Source organism: Nyctibius grandis, chromosome 7 (genome assembly GCF_013368605.1).
Source record: "Nyctibius grandis isolate bNycGra1 chromosome 7, bNycGra1.pri, whole genome shotgun sequence".
Lineage (NCBI taxonomy): Eukaryota > Metazoa > Chordata > Aves > Nyctibiiformes > Nyctibiidae > Nyctibius > Nyctibius grandis.
In genome coordinates, this window is record NC_090664.1 from 7,635,880 (window position 1) to 7,658,637 (window position 22,758).

Consider the following 22,758-nt stretch of genomic DNA (forward strand, 5'->3'; position numbering starts at 1 on the left):
TATGTATTTCCATTCAGGACACTGTAAGTTTTAGTTGATGAGCTGTTTGATCCTTTGAAGACCTATAGAGTCACTCTGTTTGATAATCTACCCGGTTGCTTAGGTTGGTTTTCCCCTTTTATTACAGCTGTATCCTTTGGATAGGATACCAGCATCATGCTACTGAACCCTTCTGAGACTCTCCACGTGGCCTGTGGCATATGCTAAGTCAAAAAAGCAGATAATAAAAAAGTATTACTGGAACTATTCAGCAGTACTGGCAAAGTTTCAACCCTAAAGTTTCCAAACAGTACAGCTTAGGAAATGTTGATAAGACCCAGGCAGTAAACAGATGCTGAACAAATGTCTCAGAAATGGCAATGTGAAGTGACAATTCAAGCGACCTTACCACAATGAGATTATTTTATCTCTGTGTACTGTGAAAAATAATACGTCACTGCTGTTCTTAGTAAGTGACAGAATGAGGTGCTGCAGTCCCATACAAGAGTAAGTAGTTCACAGGGAAAGGAAAAATGCTGCATAGGACACAGTCTTTGCATGGGTTTCTTCCATTTCTCACCAAGGATAATCTTAATCAGAGGTTTTGAGTAGTCAGCGAGCCGTATCCACACACTACAAAACAGACTGTGTGCTGTCTACAAAGTGTGCTTTAGCACGGCTTAGAAACAGTCAGTATGAAGGAAGACAGTTAACTTATCCAAAGGGCAAGAGGCAAAACAGCTTTATGGTATCTTCAGTCACAACCATTAGTTTCACTGATGACTGTAAATGTGTAATGAGAACACTTCTGAGAAGATGATCTCCTGGAAGCTTTCTCATTGTGCACACGCTTGGTGTGCGAGGAAACTGCCATGTGATCTGTGTGCATTCATACAGTCACAGAGCTGCATTTAGACCTGAGCAATTATCTACTGTACAGTTCTCCTCGTAAAAGCTGTGCTTCAAAAACATCAACTTTTAAAAATAAATCACTCCTAGCCTGAATAGTGTTTAATCAACATTAACTTATTTGCTTGATCATTCTTTCACTTTGCGAGAAGGTCGTGGTTGTTAGAATTGCCTAAGAGGTATTCTTTGAGATGAAAGATGCTTGCCTTTCCCAGAAAATTTTGTGCCAGTGTCTCCTCACACTAGCCTGAAAGAGCCCTGTGTTGAAATCCATGACCAACATATCCTGAAAACAGACAACAATGCTGTATATAATCTGGGATAAAATGGTTTTCAAATAACAGAATGAAAATATATATATTACCTAACAAGCTTTAAGCCACTGGAGTAGACAGAGCACATTTAGTCTCCATGTGTTAGCCAGCCAAAAGAATTCTGTGTTTCTCCTTGCACTGGAGAGTCCTCTTAATGACTTCTAATCACATCCACTAAGATAAGGTATATGACGCATTAAACTCATCTTTTTCTCATCTAGACTAGGCATCATAGCTTGGTACTGCTTGTGTGATACAGATATGCTTGGGAAAACCACTTAAGTCATCAAACTGACTTCCTATAAACTACTTAGCAGCCTTGACTGCAACTAGACTGGATTTCATATCGTGCAAAGCTGAACAGCCCTATAATCCACCCTTGCTTTCCCAGTACTGCCCACTCATTTCCTCCTTCCCCTCTTTGCCTACAAATACGTATTCACACACAGATCACATCTCCTATTACTATTACTTTTCCAATATTATGTATGATTTTGATACTACCTTTGTCCTGATACTGACCTAAGATGTCTCTATAGCATCTCGAAGTTTGGTTGTTCAGCAAAACCCAGTTTGCTGAATTCACACAGTGACAAGGGTGACGATCAGTCACCTAAACAAACCTATGCCAGGACATTTGAAGTGCTCTCGGCATCCAAAGCATCTGCAGTGGGTTGGCACACAAGACATACAGAAGACCCATGCCCTTTTGAAGCCAGACACCACATGGTTTTGTGAAACAACGTAGGATGTATATGTGTCAACAATAAAGTCCTCTGTTTGAGATTACATCTGTGGGATCTTAACTGATAGAGCTAGAAGACACTCTTCCAGACTTACAAATCCTTCTTCACATCTGAGAAACAGCTAACACCTAATAACTGCGATACCTATTTTTCTGATCAAATAACAAGCTTTCTACTTTTCAGTGAACTGAGCTCCAACTCCATTGCAGAAGAACACTAGTAATCTATATTCATTCAAGATAAATAATCCTCGGATGGGGAAACACTGCTGAAGTGAAACATAGATTTATTAAAAGCTGTATTACATAGTTATGGCTGTTCAAATGCCTTCTTATTCAAAATGTTTGTTAGATGTCTTTCTTACAGAAGAGTAATGCCTAACAGTGTAGTTAAACCAACTTCATTTGGCGCCATTCTGGTTTCCCTTGATACAAATCTAGCAACAACTGAAAGACTCACTCTGTGTATTGCTGACCAAAATATGGATGCCATTTATTAATCCACTGAAAATAAGTGTAATTTCTAAACATTAATAATTTTCTTTCAAAGCAAAAATATTACATTTTTGTGTTTCCTGTTGAGTTCATGCTTTCCATAATGTTCTAGGTCTGTTCCTTGACCCAAAATCTTTCCACAGAGACAAATCCATCATATGCTCATAAAACCTGATACCTGGGTAGCACATTCCCATTTCAGATTGAAAACTTTTGCTGAATCCACATGCATATGACGCTTTGAAGAAACATGCTGTCCTAATTACGTCCTTCCAACAAAAAGCTGGAAGAATAAGGAGGTGAATGCTGTAAAGTCTGCTCTTATTATAACAAAAGTTTTCCAAATTAAGAATGGGCAGTTACATACATGCAGACATCACAAAGTCTGCATCAGAAAAAGCCAGTCACATGCCTTGGGAGTGGTCATTCAGAAAGTTCCAAAAAGTTTGGGAGAGGCTGTTTCTGCCATCACCAAACTTCTTCAGGTTTGGTCCCAAAAGAGTAAAAACCTTCAGGTATTTAGGATTTTCCTCACACAAATGCTCTGCTGGAAACTGTTGGGCCTCCAGCTGATTCACATCTCCCTTTAAAACCAGGACAGACTCATCTATTCCATGTATCCTTTTATCTCCACACTGATATTCACCACTTCCAGGTGTGCAATGTGAGGTAGCTGTGACAATCCTTCTGGACCCTGACACTGAATGATATCCAGCATTGCCCTCCTCTAGGTGACTTCTGTGCATGTGGAGGGCAGAGTCCTTCAGGCTCTGGGGATAAAGCTCTTGCCTCTGAAAACTGCAGTGCTTGTCAGCCTTCCAACCTGCAACTTGTCAAGCTTTAGGACAGAACTGGAGATGAATTTATCTGGTCCAGCTTTTACAGTTTTCTTTAAAAAGGTCATTAAAACACAGGATTGCTTGAGATAGCAACAAGGTTGCTGATTAATGATACCTACTATCAGTTCACTCCTTGGTGTCTTTAAGCTCTGTCAATAAACAGATCAGTGCTCAAGTTCTTCATGCCTCATTAGTCATTAAAATTGAAGCTGTAACATGAAGTAAAGCAAGTTGTTGTCGCCATTGTTTATTAGTGCAGAAATTCCCAGACGGAGAGTTTGTCATCACAACCTGAAAACTTTCACAGTATTGCCGGGGAAGAAGAAAAGTATTTAAAAAAATCACAACTGCGATCTGTAAGAAAGTTGAAGTCACAACCATTCCTATGGCTTAGACAGTCTAAAGGAAAAGCAGCAACAAGCTGTTTGCTTTTCAGAGAGTGAACAATATATTTTTATGACAGTCTTGGTTTTCTCTTCTAAGAAAATTTACTGCTAGCAAAAGGCTGGACTGATTGCCTAGGAGATCAAACTCACTTATTTATCCATATGCAACACAGTTAGCATTCATAGTCCAAATTTTTATCGCTATGCTTTAATCACGACCGACACGAGCACAGATCAGCAGTGGCTGGACAGTAGCTTAGTCTCTGTGCCTACTCATTCCTTGAGCATTGTCATGAGAATCAACATGTTGTTTCATTTTATAGAGGCTTAACCAGATGCTCCAAAGCCAACAACTTATTTCACAAAACCATGAGATGTAAATCCATGCTGTTCTGGGGCATGGATCCCACCAGCTCCTGCAGTGGAGAGTGGATAAGTATTTCTGTCTTGATTAAAGACAAAACTGGAGAAGAAGTCCTTTACTAAGTACCACATTTGTTGAAATGTTATTCGGCAGCTGAAAAAACCTCCACTAGAGAAATTACCAGCTCATGTGTAACTCAGTTATAGTAGTATCTGTTTTGATAGGAACAGGAGGAAAAAAACCTAGAATTTAAAATCATCTTTTAGCAGACAAAGAAATTAGAATAAATGAATTCCATGCAGAGAACTTGCTCACTTGAAATATTGTCAGCATCTCTCACATTTTAAAATTTTAGTCTTTTTTTGATTTAAAAAAAATAAAAATAAAAAGGAAGTGCTATCTGCTGTGAGTTTTCCCAGGAAGAACAAACAAGAACCCAAGAAAGAACCAGTTCCATCCTATCCACTCATTACTAGTAACAATTCAGACTCTGAAAAGCAATATGATGAGACAATGGCCTACCAGCCTAGACCTAGAATAACTGCCTATCACTGATCAGCAAGTCCAGAGAGAGCTTTCCGCACTGCATGAAGCATTGTTTCTGACAACAAACTTAAGAGAACAGAAACTTCCCACCCCCGCCTTTTAAAATAGCTGGTCCTAATCAAGAAAATAATAAAATGTAAGCTGAAAACATGTTTTATGTAAATATTAGTCAAGAAAGATTCTAAAGCTATGAACCTTAATTACATGCACCACTAAATCTGAATGTGTTACATATGAGCATAGAAATAAGATAATTGTACATGTTAAGACTAATAACCTCAGAAAGAAACCATAATTTAACTGTGCCACTTCTACTCTGTTCAGGGAATTGTTATTTCTTCTCTCTGAAGGTATGGTTGTAGCTAGGAGAGGGGGAACGTGGGTTTAAGTACTCTATGAATCAGAATGAAGATCAGGAATAAGCAGCTGTACTGAAAAAAAGCACAAACTTAAAAAAAGGCTTTCTGACCAGGCATTGGAGGCCCAGATCACAGAATCAGAAAATGTTAGGGATTGGAAGGGACCTCGAAAGATCATCTAGTCCAATCCCCCTGCCAGAGCAGGATTATCTAGATCATATCACAGAATCACAGAATCACAGAATCACAGAATCACAGAATCACAGAATCACAGAATCACAGAATCACAGAATCACAGAATCACAGAATCACAGAATCACAGAATCACAGAATCACAGAATGTTAGGGATTGGAAGGGACCTCGAAAGATCATCTAGTCCAATCCCCCTGCCGGGGCAGGATTGCCTAGACCATATCACACAGGAACGCGTCCAGGCGGGTTTTGAATGTCTCCAGAGAAGGAGACTCCACAACCTCTCTGGGCAGCCTGTTCCAGTGTTTGGTCACCCTCACCGTAAAGAAGTTCTTCCTCATATTTATGTGGAACCTCCTGTGTTCCAGCTTGCACCCATTGCCCCTTGTCCTGTCAAGGGATGTCACTGAGAAGAGCCTGGCTCCATCCTCATGACACTTGCACTTTACATATTTATAAACATTAATGGGGTCACCCCTCAGTCTCCTCTTCTCCAAGCTAAAGAGACCCAGCTCCCTCAGCCTCTCCTCATAAGGGAGATGTTCCACTCCCTTAATCATCTTCGTGGCTCTGCGCTGGACTCTCTCTAGCAGTTCCCTGTCCTTCTTGAACTGAGGGGCCCAGAACTGGACACAATATTCCAGATGCGGCCTCACCAGGGCAGAGTAGAGGGGGAGAACCTCTCTCGACCTGCTGACCACACCCCTTCTAATATACCCCAGGATGCCATTGGCCTTCTTGGCCACAAGGGCACATTGCTGGCTCATGGTCATCCTGTTGTCCACTAGGACCCCCACGTCCCTTTCCCCTACGCTGGTCTCCAACAGCTCTGCCCCCAACTTGTACTGGTACATGGGGTTGTTCTTGCCCAGATGCAGGACTCTACACTTGCCCTTGTTATATTTCATTAAATTTCTCCCCACCCAACTCTCCAGCCTGTCCAGGTCTCTCTGAATGGCTGCGCAGCCTTCCGGTGTGTCAGCCACTCCTCCCAGTTTTGTGTCATCAGCGAACTTGCTGACAGTGCACTCTAGTCCCTCATCCAAGTCATTAATGAATATATTGAATAGTACTGGTCCCAGTACCGACCCTTGAGGGACTCCGCTAGACACAGACCGCCAACTGGACTCAGTCCCATTGACCACCACTCTCTGGCTTCTTTCCTTCAGCCAGTTCACAATCCACCTCACTACCCGATCATCCAGACCACACTTCCTCAGTTTAGCTGCGAGGATGCTGTGGGAGACCGTGTCAAACGCTTTACTGAAATCAAGATAGACCACATCCACAGCTTTACCATCATCTATCCACCGGGTTACGTCCTCATAAAAGGCTATCAAGTTGGTTAAGCATGACTTCCCCTTGGTGAAGCCATGCTGAGTGCCCCTAATGATCCCCCTATCCTTGATGTGCCTAGAGACAGCACCAAGGACAAGTTGTTCCATCACCTTTCCGGGGATGGAGGTGAGGCTGACTGGTCTATAGTTACCCGGGTCCTCCTTCTTGCCCTTTTTGAAGACTGGAGTGACATTCGCTTTCCTCCAGTCCTCAGGCACCAATCCCGTTGCCCACGACTTAGTAAAGATGATGGAAAGTGGCCTAGCAATGACTTCCGCCAGCTCCCTCAGCACCCGCAGGTGCTTCCCATCAGGGCCCATGCATTTATGGACGTCCAGATTGCTTACTTGGTCCCTGACCCAGCCCTCATCTACCAAGACAGATTCCTCCTCTATCCTGACTTCTTCTGGGGCCGCAGGGGTCCGGGGCTCCTCAGGACAGCCTCCAGCAGTATAGACAGAGGCAAAGAAGGCATTCAGTAACTCCGCCTTCTTTTTATCCTCTGTCTCCAGGACCCCCACCTCATTCATCAGTGGGCCTACATTGCCTCTAGTGTTGGCTTTACCTGCAATGTATTTGAAGAAGCCCTTTCTGTTGTCCTTGACCTCTCTTGCAAGGTTTAATTCCAAGGAGGCCTTAGCTTTCCTAGTTGCCTCCCTACATCCTCTGAGAACAGACTTACATTCCTCCCAAGTGGCCAGCCCCTCCTTCCATGATCTGTACACCCTCTTCTTCCACTTGAGTTTGCCCAGCAGTTCCCTGTTTAACCATGCAGGTCTCCTGCTACCCTTCCTTGACTTCCTACTTGTTGGGACGCTCTGATCTTGAGCTCGGAAGAAGCAGTCCTTGAATGCTAACCAACTATCTTGGGCCCCCTTACCTTCTAGTATCCTGTCCCATGGGATTTCCCCTAGCAATTGCTTGAAAAGGCCAAAGTTGGCCCTCCTGAAGTCCAGGGTTGTGATTCTGCTAGCTATTCTGGTCCTGCCACATGAGATCCTGAACTCTACCATCTCATGGTCGCTACAACCAAGGCTGCCCTCAACCTTCACCTCTTCAACCAGACCCTCCTTGTTAGTAAGGATAAGATCCAGCAGTGCTCCTCTCCTAGTTGGCTCATCCACCATTTGCATCAGAAAGTTATCATCAACGCACTGGAGGAACCTCCTGGACTGAGGATGGCTGGCTGAGTAGGTCTCCCAGCAAATATCAGGGTAGTTGAAATCCCCCATGACAACCAGGCCCTGTAATTGCGAGACTGCTCTCAGCTGCCTGTAGAAGGCCTCATCACCCTCCCCTCCTGATCCGGTGGCCTGTAATAGACACCCACAACAGTATCACCCCTGCCAGCCTGCCCCTTAATTCGCACCCACAAACTCTCAACTCGCTCCTGATCCGCCCCTGGATAGAACTCAATACATTCTATCTGCTCACTCACATAAAGAGCAACTCCACCACCTCTCCTTACTGGCCTGTCTTTCCTGAACAGGACATAGCCATCCATGACCACATTCCAGTCATACGAGGCGTCCCACCAAGTCTCTGTGATTGCCACTAAATCATAGCCCCCCGACCGAACACGGATTTCCAACTCCTCCTGTTTATTCCCCATGCTGCGTGTATTGGTGTACAGGCATTTCAGGGAGCGAGCTGAGCACACCGATTTCACCCCAGGGGGATGGCGGGCCTCCTGGTCTACCTCAACACTAGAGCGTTGCCCCAGTGGTGCAAGCCCAGCTACTACCCCATCCCCCTTCGAATCTAGTTTAAAGCTCTCCGAATGAGCCCTGCTAATTCCTGTCCCAGAACCCTTTTGTCCCTACGACATAAACCTTTCCCATGTATTACCGTCATGCCTGGTGTCTTATAAAACCAGCCATTATCAAAGAACCCAAAGCCCTGCCTGTAGCACCAGTCTCGTAGCCAGGCATTAATAGAGAGAATCCTACCATTGCATCCCACGTCATCACCTGAAAATGGAAGGAGGGAGGAGAAAACAACTTGTGCCCCAGACTCTTTCACCAACAGTCCTAGGGCCTTGTAGTCTTTCTTCATCCCCCTCAGACTACGGGATGCAGCTTCTTCCCCACCTGTCTGGAAGATCAGCAGGGGGTAGTAGTCTGTGGCCTTCACCAGGTTGGGGAGTGCCTGGTGATATCCCTGATTCGGGCTCCAGGCAGGCTGCAGACCTCCCTGTGATGGGGGTCAGCTCTGCATATTGGGCCCTCAGATCCCTTTAGGAAGGAGTCTCCAACCACTAAAACTCTTCTCTTCTTCCTTGTGGAGGAGGTAGCTATACACCTGTCAGGTTTTTCTGACTGTGGTGGGACCTCTGATATAGGTTGCCTCACCACCACATCCCCATTGGACCGGCTGTATTCCACTAGGGCTTCATATCTATTGCTCAGAGGCACCTGTGGAGGCAAAGTAGGCAAGGAGGGCACTCGCCTTTTGCCACGGCCATAGACTTGCCTCCACTCACTCCTCTCCTCTAAGTTATTGTTTTCCACCTGAGAGGGGCAGAGTACAGGTGTCCCTCGATCCTGGGAGCTCTCCGGCAGGTGCTCCCATTTTTGTTGCAGGGAGGGCAAAGCCTGGCTCCACCAGTCTATCTCCATTTCAGCCTCCCTAATGCTCCTAAGCCTTTCTACTTCGGCTTGAAGCCTTTCAACCTGGCTTTGCAGCTGTGCCGCTCGGCCGAGCAGATCATCTACCTGCTCACAGCGCACACAGCCCCCTGACACCACAGAGACGCTGTAGCATTCCCTGCAGCCGGCAACCTGCACCATTGCCTCCTTCCGTGGGAGCTCTGTCTGGGTTCCCACATCCATTTTGGTCTTCTTCCGCCGGGTAGATACCATTGTTCTTTCACTGAGCTGGGAAATACCTGTTGGTGACACCCCTGGTTCACAGCTCCTTGGCACCTTCCTCGCCTTGTGCACTGGGAGGGAGTCAGCGCCCTCCCCAACAAGCTGCAAACGATTGCAGCCTCTCCTGCCCTGGGACACACCCAGTCACTGCTGACTCACCCAGTCACTGCTGACTCACCCTCTCCCCTCTGGCCAGGGACTAGTCCCTGCCCTCCAGGAGGCTTTTTATCACCCAATCAATCAATCACCCAATCAACAGGGGGCGGTGTGTTTAAATCGCTTAAATCGCCCGCAGTGCCTCCTGCTACGCCCCCTCCTCTCCTGATTCGTTGCCGGGAACCTCCGGGTCCGGGGTGGGGGGGAAGCAGCTCAGGGCTGCTGCTCCAGGGGCTGCTGCTCCAGGGGGGTCACGAGTACAAAAACCGCCCGGTTACAGCCTGATGCCACCCTCGCCCCTGCACTAACCTCAAGTCGCTGTCGCTGCTGCCGCCGCTGTCAGCTATTTGTTCTGGTTTCGCCGCGTTTAAATCGCCCGCAGTGCCTCCGGCTACGCCCTCTCCTCTCCTGATTCGTTGCCGGGAACCTCCGGGTCCGGGTTGGGGGGGAAGCAGCTCGGGGCTGCTGCTCCAGGGGCTGCTGCTCCAAGGGGGTCACGAGTACGAAAACCGCCTGGTTACAGCCCGATGCCGCCCTCGCCCCCGCACTAACCTCAAGTCGCTGTCGCTGCTGCCGCCGCTGTCAGCTGGACAGCATATCACAGAGGAACGCGTCCAGGTGGGTTTTGAATGTCTCTAGGGAAGGAGACTCCACAACCTCTCTGGGCAGCCTGTTCCAGTGTTCGGTTACCCTCACCGTAAAGAAGTTTTTCCTCATACTTATGTGGAACCTCCTGTGTTCCAGTTTGCACCTGTTGCCCCTTGTCCTGTCAATGGATGTCACTGAGAAGAGCCTGGCTCTATCCTCATGACACTTGCCCAGATGTCCAAAGTCCTGCCCCTACATCTTGTGAGAAAACAAAGTATTTCTCTACTGTAATTGTTTCCAAAAATCTGGCTGCGAAAAAAAAACCCAAAACAACAAAATACAAAAACCCCACAACACATCTTTGGAAATGATTGCATCAAACTTCACTCTTGAGAGCTTGGGATCGGTCTTATTAAGCTGGATGCATCTAATGTACCTATTGTGCATGTACCTTCTCATACATCTGCGCAATCAAGCACGTTCGTATCTCTGAGTATGGTCAAACAACAAATCCACAATTTAAATACCTCAGATATTTTACAAAGCCCTTGTGATGCATAGTATATGCAGCTAAGTACATAACTGGATGTTTCTACTCAAGAACCTCCTCCCCAGCAGCAGAACAATTGTTCTTCTGCATGATGACAGTCTAACATCATCCTCCACGGGAGCATAACATTACTTCAAACCCTGGAAAAGTACACTCGAAATTCTGTAATGGGGTATGCATGTCCTCCAACTCATCAATAGATGGATGGGATTCAGGGAAGGAGATACACCAGCCAAAAACTGCAGTAAATTGCTTCTTAATCTTCTCTGTATTGGTGCTCACTGAAACAAGAAGCTTTTGGACAATGTCCTCAGACACATGGTGTGAATTCTGGGGCTGTCTTATGCTGGGACAGGAGTTGGACTCAATGATCCTTGTGGGTCCCTTCCAACTCAGGACATTCTATGATTCTATGTATTACGCATATTAATGTGCAATTCCTTTTTAAACTAATGCACACACAAAGGAAGCCCAAGTACTTTGCTTTTACTTAAGGTTTATTTTCCATTTTTGGTGTTAACACTTGGAAGCTAGCCTGTCAAAATACATTATTAGCCATGCTCCCCTGTGCCTGTGGAGATGTCATGGCACGCAGCAAGAAGATGCCAATGTTTTCACAAGAGACTCTCGTAGATGTTTTCACCTTAATGTGCGATAAATCCTTTGGCCCAGAGAGAGTGCAGCATCCACGCAGATATGGCATAAAGATCTGTAGGACTTTGTCACCTGTCATCTAATTAAATGCCATCCCCAAGTTATCATCTCAACACAGGCAGGACAACAGGGCAAACAAAATGCATTCGTTGGGGAAAAAAAAAATTATTCATAATACTTGAATAGTCTATTGAGAATGTGCTAAAGCAAACACAGAGCTTAATCAGTAGAAATCAAACAGAGAGACTCTCTGATGTGGCAATGAGGAAGGAGGGCTTATTTCATAACTTCCCAGATTTGATAAGACTTGTTAGTGGCTCTAGTGTAATCCACATTAAAAGTGAGAAATTTCTCTTGAGAAAAAGTCACACTGCCAGGAGACAGCTGATTCTCTGCTGAGGCAAATTATCTCAGCAAGGATGCCTCATCCCTTGCATTTGATAGATTTTTACCAAAATGCCTTAGGATTCCCTCTTCATCATTTGCAAGGGGGACACAAATTCAGGAAGTGAGAGATTTAGAAGGCTGGAAGCTTATACAGGACTTCAATCATATTGCCCTCCCCCAGAGGAGGTCCCCAAGTAAAAGCTCATTCCCACATTAACTGCCAAAACAATGTCAGTCACTAAGAATTTTTTTTCTTTCTCCCTCCCTCCTCCTTATCCCCGCCCCAAAATACTGTCCTTTGGTCTGACCGTAAAATCAAAGAGAGGGATTAAAACAACTCATTATAAATCAAATTGAATTTGAGACACAGTTAAGACACAAGAGTTCAGAATTAGTCATGGAAATGCTGCATCTTATGGTAACTGAAATGACCAGCTTTTTGTAATTACCCAGCGTACTGAAAACTGCCTAGAAGTTGCTACAGCTCTGTCCTGGTTTCATTGGGATTTGGTTTCAGCTTGTGGCCAGCCATGGTGATCAAGGCCCTTAGCAGTTAAATCCAGGGCAGCTGACCCTGGCTGGCCCACAGGTGTATTCTATAGCATTAATATCAAGCTCACTACAAAAGAGAAGGTTTGCTGGGAAGAGGGGGGCTTTTTCTGCTCTCCTTGCCTCTCTTCTCTTCTCCCTGTTCGTTGTTGTGATTCCCAGAGCAACTTGCCAGTGATTTATAGATGAGTATATTTTTGTCTATTTTGTGTTGTCATTTATATTGATTTTCTTCATTTCATTAAATCTGGTTAACTTCATCCCACGAGTCTCCCTCCTTTTCCCAATTCCCTTCCTCGTCTGGGGAAGGGACATTGGGTGAGAGAAAAACTGCTATTGTTTAGCCCTGGGTGCGGGCTAAATGAAGACAGGCTCATACATTACAAATGCTTGAAGGGAAAAAACAATGGACTACCTACCCAGTACCTGAAGCTCCGATTCAGAGGGGTCAACTCATTAGCAGCTGTTGGGATTATTGGTTTGACCAGACACAATTCAGCATTCAATTAAAGAAAATAAGTTATTTTGTTTTCTTCCTTCTTTTGGTATTTTATTCCTCAGGAAGTTCTGGATGCTCAACAGAGAAGGGTAGAGTGATACAGCCTAGGAGCAGCAAGTGGCAGTGGGATCCCAAATCTTACGGTTTCCCACTTGTTTCTTGAGTTTACCCTTGGAGGGAAAGCTTTTCAACAGACAAGACTCTCTCCTTGTGTGTGTGGAAGACTAATGGGATACAGAGAGTCAAGACTAACACTTGTCTTCCTTACACTGTGGATTAGAAAAATTCACATACAATTAGGAAAGAGGGATGAGGAGGAACAAGGGAATGGGAAATGGCAGCTGGGGAAGGAAGGACTGGAGACAGGTGTGTTAACATTTGTGTTAACACTTATTTTCAGGAAATAAAACCAGATTTTTTTTTTTTTAAGATACTCATGCAGATGATCTGTGAACATTGATAGATTATCAAGAAATAAGAAGAAAAGGACAAAAAAGTTCTATAGAGCAGCCTCTGCCTTTGCCAAGTTACATAAGCTCCAAGAAGGCCCCTTACTAGCAGCATAAACTGTTTTCATCCAGACTTGGGAAATGAATTATCTGATTATCCATAGAAGGATTGTATGAGTAGCAACTGCCTTAGCTTCCTCCCTCTTATGCTACCAACACGATCATCAAAGTTAATGTCATTTGCACTAAGGAAGTCTCACTGGGTTGCATGTATCAAATCTAAGCAAGTCACTTCTCATGGGCAAAACAAAACAGAAAAAAAATTTAAAAATCAATAGTATTTTACAGTAAGATCATGTCTAACAGGCAATAATATAGGGCTTAATTGACTTATTAAGTTTTATTATCCTTCTTATACAAATTATGTGTAAATCATGGGAGATCTCCCTGTTACATCCCCTCACCAAGTCCTAATCTAATTCTCCAAAGATGCTTCAATAAAGGGTCTCAGATTAACTAAAATGGAAATGAACACCTACTGGTACCTGTGCACCCACAAGCAGAATTATATTCCATGCCTGTAAGGAACGAAAACTGCAAAATCCCAAAGAAAAAAGCAAGCCACTTCAATTTAACTAAAAATAAGTCAGTGTGAAGAGCACTGGATGTCACTGATGGAAGCCAAACTAACCCAATCGGAAAGTGCCAGGAGACTGGGTTTATTCTTCTCCATGCAGCTTTACAGATTCATACGTGCACTACTTTGTTTAGCTCCAATTGGTGCAAAGAGAAGTGCCAAAAAATCATACGGATATAGGTTATCTAATCTATATCACCTATTTTTAGAGTGTGAATGAGGAAAATCTGTCAGGCAATAAGAATTTTGAAAAAGAAAGCATCTATGCTTCGCAAAGTCATTTGGGTTTGAACATCTGATACCAAACAATGTTTGATACTGGTTTATCTTAATTAAAGTCTATGACTTTTGAATGTAATTTTAATTTCACATCAATCTTACTCTAGCAAAAAGGGAATGAATCTTGCAAATCTAAGGGCTACAAATAACTTCTAACAAATTGATACAAACAGTATCCATAAAATCTGAATCTAGATGATACCACGATTACATTTTGAAAAGCAGTGTCATGTACAGACAGAGGACCAACGCACAAGCAGGAGTGTTTTATCAGTCCTGCTGAAACAATGCTGAAGTTCATGGCTGAATTTCACCTAACCATGAAAAAGTTTAGGAAAAACCTGAATATAAATTTCTTTTGATAGGTACGGGCACTTGTCATCACAGTAGTTGAGTAGCATATGCTACTTTTTCCATTTGCAAATCTGGTAGTCCATTCCTTATCAAGCAAGATGTGTTATTGTTAGAACAAATTCTGCACAACCAGTAATATTTTAGGTATTGTAAATCAACTGAAAAAGTACGCTCAATATATTCAATATTTTAATATTCATTAATCATTAAGGACTTGTATTTATTGAGAATTATTCAGCGCTACATAAGATAAGATATGGAATAAAATTAATTTTAGTAAAACAATAGGAATATACATCAGTAAGAAAGATTTGGTCACTATTTAATAATGTTTCATAATTATTTTGTACTTCTACTCTAGATAAAGGTAAGTCCCATTACACATGTCAGGAATCCAAAATTTATACCTTCAAGATCCATCATATTAAGAAATGGCTGCCTCCTTTTGGGGTAGAAAAACTGAGCAAGATTTCAAAAGCAGGAAAAAAAAAAAAATGTGTGTATCTGCACGGAGTCCAATTTCACTGCATCTTCCAGCTCTCATAAACAGAGGGAAACAGGAGAAGGACAGAAAGCAGGAGGGTATATAAAATCCTCCATCATTTTCGATGTGTTCCTCTTATAAAAAGTGTTAGGAGAACAGAAGCTGGGACTTTCTAGGAGGTAGGTTTCCTCTTCTCCTCTCAACATGAAGTTTCCTTACACATAGCCAAGTAATATAAACTTCCTCCATGAATTAAAGCACAAACCCCACTCAGCTTTGTTAACCTGAACCATAGCCTCTTTTTCAGAGCTGTGTAATGCTGCCAGTATCTGACTGCACTTAAAACTACATCAGAAGATCACTCAGGTTGCAAAGTCAAGCACCCAGAAAGCTAAGAAATATCAAATTAAGGTTGCCAATGTCACTTTAATTTGCCCCCTTCACATACAGATTAATTAAAGCTTTACTTACATGACCATTTTCCATTTTTTCCCAAAGCACCTATGATTCTGCAGTGCAATGAATACAAAGCACTCAACAAATCAATACCTTTCTTACCAAAATTAAGTGTTCATTAAATTTAACATAACTAGCTCTACTTGTAATATTACAGAAGTAAGTCAGCAGATCTCTTTTTTTGCACAATGCCCAGCAGCCTTGAACTGAAAATTTAACACCAGTTTCCCTGAAATGCAGAGTTTCAAGAAGTCCTACTGAAGTTACAGGGAGCCCAGGAGGTCTCAGCACCCAAAAGTGTGGTCACTTTACTAAGAATTTTGACACATCAAGTCATGCATTGTGTGTGCGTGCTACTGATTCACGCACGCTAGGATATCAACCTTTAATGCATCCTATATTGCTGGAGTTGCTTGGATACTATATATAAAGAAAAACTCGAGCTAAGCAGTATTATAATTACTTGCACAGTTTAAGGAATTAGGGGTATTTTTATTATTTGTAATTAAGATAACCTTGCAAGGTCAATAGATAAGCTGTGGAAATGAAATGGTATCAGAACCAAGGACTAACCATATTGTCAAATTAAGTAAATTGATGAATGCCAAGAGTTAATCAGGGCCATAGTGATGTTCTCAAGCATGGAGAGCTGGAAGAGATGACCTCTGGAGGTCCTCTTCAGTCTACTTTATTCTAACAATGGCAGTGACAACTACTACCGTATATAATGCCTTTACTTGGATAATCAGCTTTGAGAGAGCACTGATGCTTCATTCCAATGATGATCTCTTTAGTGTGTCCTACCAGCACTAAAGGGTGAGATTAATCCCAGAACAGAGTTTTCCTCACAGGATCTGGTCCCAAGTAAATGCCTAACTTAAAGACTACCTAGAATGATACTTGCAAGGCTATAAGTTTACTTGCATTTTCAAATAATCAAAAAGAGACAGTGAAATATTTTAATTTAAAGGGGTATCATCATGAATAACCCTGAAGATGACTATCAACTAAAGTTGGGGAAAAAATACACTTTTCCACTTATTTTGTATGTATGTAACACCATTTGTGCATATATGGTTCCATCTCTTGTGCTACACACTAACATAAATACATCACTTCTTTTTTTAAGGAAGAACATGTTCACACTCACATTTTCCTTCAAGAGTATATTAACTAAATTCTGGAGCAAACTAGAATTGAGAAGCACATAGATGAGAAAGAATAGGAAAGTGTGGGAAAGGGATGGAAAAGAAGATCTCTGCTTATGAGTTTCCTGCCTGATCACCTGAAGTAGAAACAACAAAACACTCAAGAAAATTAGGGAAGGCTTGATGTTCCAGCCATGTGGTTTGTATCAGATGCCAATCCTTTTTTAATTAGAGTACAATCTTTTTTAAAGAAATCACATTAGCATTTTGCAGGGCCCGTTAGGATGCTTCTTTCAGGGTCACAGCCATATTTCAAAGGCACTTTGGTTACATTTCCTTTTCTACTTTGTACTTCATGTATGGCATGAGGTGCTGAAGAGAAGTCTGAGGGCGATCAAAAGGGACTTCAGGGCACTGGGGCGACTGGTCACAGGGTCAGGAGCACAGGTAGTGTTTTCCTCAATCCCTTCAGTATCGGGGTTGAATACTGAAAGGAACAGGAAAACCCATTTGATTAACACATAGCTCAGGGGCTGGTGCCACCGGTCTAATTTTGGCTTTTTCAATCATGGGGCAGTCTACATGGCACCAGGCCTGCTGGCCACAGATGGAGTTTGCCTCTCTCAAAGGGGGAAAAGGATTCTAGCCCATGAGTTAGCAGGGCTGATTGAGAGGGCTTTAAATTAGGTTCGAAGGGGGAAGGAGATAAAACCAGGTGCACTAGAGATGAACCTAGGGGCAGGAGGCCAGTGTTAGAGGTGAGATCAATAGCCCAGCTGAAGTGCATCTACACCAATGCACGCAGCATGGGCAACAAACAGGAAGAGCTGGAAGCCATGGTGCAGCAGGAAAGCTATGACATAGTCACCATCACAGAAACATGGTGGGATGAGTTTCATGACTGGAGTGCTACCATGAATGGCTATAAGCTCTTCAGAAGGGATAGGCAAGGAAGGAGAGGCAGTGGGGTGGCTCTATACATTAGGGAGTGCTTCGATTGTATAGAGCTCAGTGATGGGGATGATAAGGGTGAGCGCTTATGGGTAAAGATCAGGGGGAAAGCTAACAGGGGAGATATCCTGGTGGGAGTCTGTTATAGACCACCCAACCAGGAGGAATTTTATGCTTAGGGGCAAAAAAATCCCTCCACCCACAATGGATGGATAAAATATCAGGACTCTACTCAACTTTTATCTGAAATGCGTTCACTGTAAAAGAGGCATTTGCATCTTAATAGAAAGTTAAACTGTACAATAAACCAACATGCAGCTAAACTAAAACAGCAACACATGCAATTCTGTGTTAATGGCAGAGTAAAAATGCATGACTGTGGATCATAATGGAGGCAAACGTATGCCATGTAAACTAACACAGATTATTTATCTGACAAATTTTTATAAGATAAATAGGTGTTTAGCGAGTCCTCAGAAGTGCAAAACTGACTGCACTAGCTGAATGTCACGAAGGCAGATGAACCTACCCTAGGAGCGGATTGCCAAGGGCTACCTGAAAGGCTCATTTCCCTTTTAATCTCCCAGGGAGCCGAAGGTGCTGAGTATCTCCCAGGAAAACACGGGCAGCCCACAGCTGGCTGTCTTCAGGGTAACTGGAAGTCTCAACAGTCAAATCAAACATGACACAGGTCTCAGGTGCTCCAGGGAAAGCAAAACCAACCCACAACCTGAAAGTTCAAGAAAGCTTTGGCTTCCTGTCTAGTTCTCTCTCTTGCTGACTACCTCTCCAGTCATTATTTAACAAGCTATCCACTATTCACTTACCCAAGGAGAACTAGACAGGATAATGATAGATGACCCAAGTTCTGATTAAATATCCTGTTTCTCTGGTATTGCTGTGATTAATTTACATCACAGATCAGCAGTTCAGATGCAATTACTAGGTTGGGATTAATGGAATGAGGGTTGTCTAGACAGCTGTGAAACTTCCAAGTTTATGAGGAAAATCGTATCAATATATTATTGTTACAAAAGCATTTGAGTCAACTCAGTTAACAGAATGATCAATGCAAGAGTCAGTGTCTGTCATTTTCAATTACAATTTTAGAATGGCTCAGATTTTACTCTGACTCTTCCTTCTCAAGTTTTCTGCCACATACCTCATCTTCTTTCCCAACAGGTCTGCACTCAGGCGAAACTGTTTCTTTACACTGCAAAGTGCAGAGGACAGCAGCGTTTCTCCTACATAGCTAGGTGCTGCCTACTATCACCTAGACATTCTTATGCGATAACACTCCCCAAAGAGAAACAAAAAGAAGATGCAAAAGCAAGCAAAAGATTGTTTCGGTTCAGCTGCCAGTTGCCCTCCAGAGCACAGTGACGTAGGAACTGCCAAGATCGTTTTGAAAAAACGTAACAAAGGTAAAAAAAAAAAAACCACCACAGATGAATGTGGGAAACAAAGATGGAGACCTGAACCAGGTAATCAGTTTATGTTCACTGCTGGAACTACCAACGCAACAGAGAGATGCTACTTAAAACCAGCCTTTAAATGAACTGCTGTCCTACCGCTTCCTTTTGCTGGCTGTTACACTTCTGCATCAGATGGCAATACGTACAATTTCCCATCTAGCATCATACCTTAATCACACAGCATGTGGCAAATTCAAGTCAGAAGCTTACTAGCCAGCTAATTTGCCCTAGGTGGTGGCAAAGCACGGCTCTCAGACACAGCAGCTACCCTGCTGCACTATACGGCCCTCCGGCCGGCAGCCAGCACCCGCTGAGCAAGATTATCAGGAGTAGCTGCTCAGCAATTGCTGTGTGCTGGTCCCTGGAGCGGCCTCTTGCCTCTGCAGAGCTCACTCCAGTTGTTAGACATGAGAGGGCCACAAAGCCCACCTGCTACAAGGGCACACACCATCAGTCAGGCAGCAGGCACCGGTAACAGCAAGAGAAAAACAGAAAGTTCAAAATCCCATGGGGCACAACACCCTGTAATGGTATGTTTAAACAGACTGACATATTTGATTCTCAGTATGTCATTGGTATGACTGTGTATTGGGCTTGTAGGAGCTTTTAACATACTTGAACTGTCTTTTGAGACTTACAGAAAATCTCCTGTACAGAAAAGATGCTGAGTACCAACCTCCCTGATTCGACGGTTATGTACACAGAAAACACACCCAAACAAGACACATTACTCGGGACAATGCGAGCAGTGCAGGGGACACACACACACAGAGCAATTGTTCATTCTGGAAACCATCTCAGCCCCAGAACAAATTCTCTTGCAGCAACTCAAGACCTCTGGCCAAAGACATGTCCATAATTAATTAACTGTCATGGCAGCAGCGAGGAAAATGAGGGGAAAAGTAGAGCTGCAAACGGAACTACAGTGTCAGCTCCACATTTAGGAAAACAACTGGGACCATATTTACCTTCTTCTTATTCTTGTGTCTTACACTACACAATGCCCACCTGCACAGTTCAGCACAGAAATCTCCAAATCAGTATTTTCCACTAAACTGTCATAGCTCAAATCCACCTCATCCGTGACTCAAGCCACCACACTTCAGTCTCTTGTGGCTGCGACACACAAGCGCACACGTAGCCTGTCCTGCCAATGCTGCATTGGAGTGATCATCTTTGGCACAGGGTGACAGTAAACAGGAGGGGTGGCTGTGATGTCTTAGCCCATCACATCATCATGTTGGCTTATCTGCTAGCTCCCTCCATCATCACACAACATTAAAGGGCACATTCAGCAGAGCTGCAGGGTTTAGTCTTTAGGAAGCACTCTGCAGGAGTCTCAAATACAGTTAAAGTCAACATGAACTAAAGATGCTCAGCACACCATGAGATTAAGTCACCAATTAATAGTCCACATGCAGAGGAGGGTGAGTCAGCTCAGCAGCAAAAAACTTTGTGCTGCAAAGTGTGTGCTCTGAAGCAACCAAGCACAAGGGCTCCAAAGAAATCTGTCAAAGATCCCCACTGGGTCTCCCTCCTGCAAGGAAGCAGTAAGGTAACTACATCAGGTAGCTGTAATAGGGCCTGTTAATCAACAGGATCCCCATTTTCATTCAGTCTCCTGCAAAGGCACAGATCATTAGCAACACTACAAGCCCACAATCCATTTTGTTATTACAGCATGGGTAAGTGATAAGACTTAGAACCAGCAGATCTTGCAGAACGAAGAGACTGACGTTCATTAGGGTTTGACCTTCGTGGATAAATATTTCTGTCCTTACTCGGGGAGAACTACCACTAACGTCAGAGGGGAGGACTACCACTAACAGCAGAGGGGATTTGGAGCAGCAGCAGCGCAAGATGGACGTTCAAAGGGGAAAAGAATCAGTAGAATGGCATTTCCCTGGGAACAAAACCAACCTGGTAACAGGAAAATCCTCTTTCAAACCCCCCAACAAAAAGAGAGAGATGACTCACAAATACCTTCCAGTCCTCTGTGATTTACTCTTACCTCTGTGATGTTTTCTTGTATTTTCTCCTGCAGGAAAAGAACAAAATACAACTGAGATAAGAAGGCTCCACTGATGAGAAGGAGAAAAGGAGAGGGTCAGAAATCAGGAGCAATTAACTGAAGTCACTTCTGCCCTGAGATTGCCCCAAACCTCATTCAGCCATTCCCTTCTGCTAACCTCAGTGGCAGTTGCCATGAACTTCAGTAGAAAAAGGTGTGTCTTTTCCTGTATGCACATCTTGACCTTTCTCGTAAGACAGGGTTGCTGCAGCTAGGAAAGAATGAGTTACTATTCTAAATGACTTAACAGGAAGACCAAGTGGCAAAAACTTGCTTCTACTCTCTAGTAGTAAAGTAGTTTTTATGTCTCCATCCAGCAGATAAGTATGGCCTCATCTGTGGAGAACCCACTAAGATGGAGTGGTGGTGATGCAATGCATCCAGCCACATTGGCTGTGGTCACTCAGTGGAAAACCCCAGTGGTTTTACAGCAGCCTTGCTCTAAAAAGAAAGTCTAAATCCTAGCAAGTTCTCTACTCCACAAAATTCCAGACACCACACCACAGAGCTTCACTTTGTTGTGCACATCTTGGGACCTAACTGACCTGAGCCTAGGACTAGGGCTGGCAAGAGTGGATTAGTATATGGACAGCACCTCTTTTCCTCCCCAACCCTTACCCCACATCAATTGCCGCAGAGGCTGTAAACCTCTTACTCTTTTTAGCACGATGGATTTCGTCTTCTACAGCAGGCAGTGGCACAAGCTGCCAATGCTCAGAGTAATGTAATAATCATGAGCCCTGATGCATAGTTACTTATGTGTCTATACAGTCAGCTGCAGAGGTGTATCATCAGCACTGTAAGTTGTCTGTGATCTCTTGATCCTACAGCAGCCTTTTCCAATGGCTTTGCACAGTGCCTGCTAAAACAGGGCATTGATCCCACTTGAGCTCAGTTCTGCTTTTGTGTTTTAAAGTAAAACTAATGATCTCTAAACTTAAGTAGTGATGGGAACAAGTATCAGTGTGGACTGTGATGAGGAGTGCAAGATCAACACCCTGTTGTTCAGCCACATGCTAACAGTCCTCACCTTTCCAAAGCGTAGGTAATATTGTAAGAACTGGTGTACTGTTATAAGTGTTCAGTTCTGCTTTTTCATCTCTGATACTACTGCACATGGAAAATTGTGGCTAAGTCAGGCCCATAAAACCCAAACAAGGGGTATTGTTTCTCAAAAATAAGAAGAAATATGGCAAAAAGGACTGCAGTGCTATTTTCTACTAATTAAGAAGCATGAATAATGTCTCCTGGCTGTCAAATATTTCATTCAATATTACTTCTAGAAATCGTACTCATGCTTGTACCTGATTCTGTATTCTGACCATGTTAGAATCATAAAAATCCTAGATATTTACTATAAAACGATTTTAAAACATTTCACTTTACTGTGTGAAGAATTACTTAAACTTGAACAGATGCAAAGGAGTAAAAGAGCAAACATTCATAGCAGTACCAAGATTCTAGCTTACTGGCATTCAGGATGCTGACACATACAAGCAGAAGCCCATTTGGACACATCTGATTCTAAAGGAATTTTTCATTTTAATTTCAGAAGGGTGAAAAGTAGAAATTTCATTTGGAAGACTTTAGATTCAGAAGTTTATATTCTGACAAATACAGAACTTCACTAAATTTTATTGCAAAAAGAAAATACCAAAAAAAACCCCCAATTGGCCATTTCAATCCAGGTAGATTAAAATATCTTATTCCCAAGAAATCCAAATTTGTTTAATT

The 22,758-nt window shown here is 43.3% G+C and overlaps 1 protein-coding gene across 2 annotated transcripts in view; it reads right to left on the bottom strand.

Moving 5' to 3' along the window:
- PDE1C (phosphodiesterase 1C) overlaps positions 1-22,758 on the bottom strand; it is a 414,729-nt gene that overhangs the window by 180,494 nt on the left and 211,477 nt on the right. The window contains exon 4 of one of the 2 annotated variants that reach the window (XM_068404897.1): positions 20,965-20,991. The exons of the other annotated variant lie outside the window; for it this stretch is intronic. Within the exon in view, the coding sequence (XP_068260998.1) occupies positions 20,965-20,991 (27 nt within the window). The remainder of the gene's footprint in view (positions 1-20,964; positions 20,992-22,758) is intronic. 2 annotated transcript variants of the gene reach the window in all.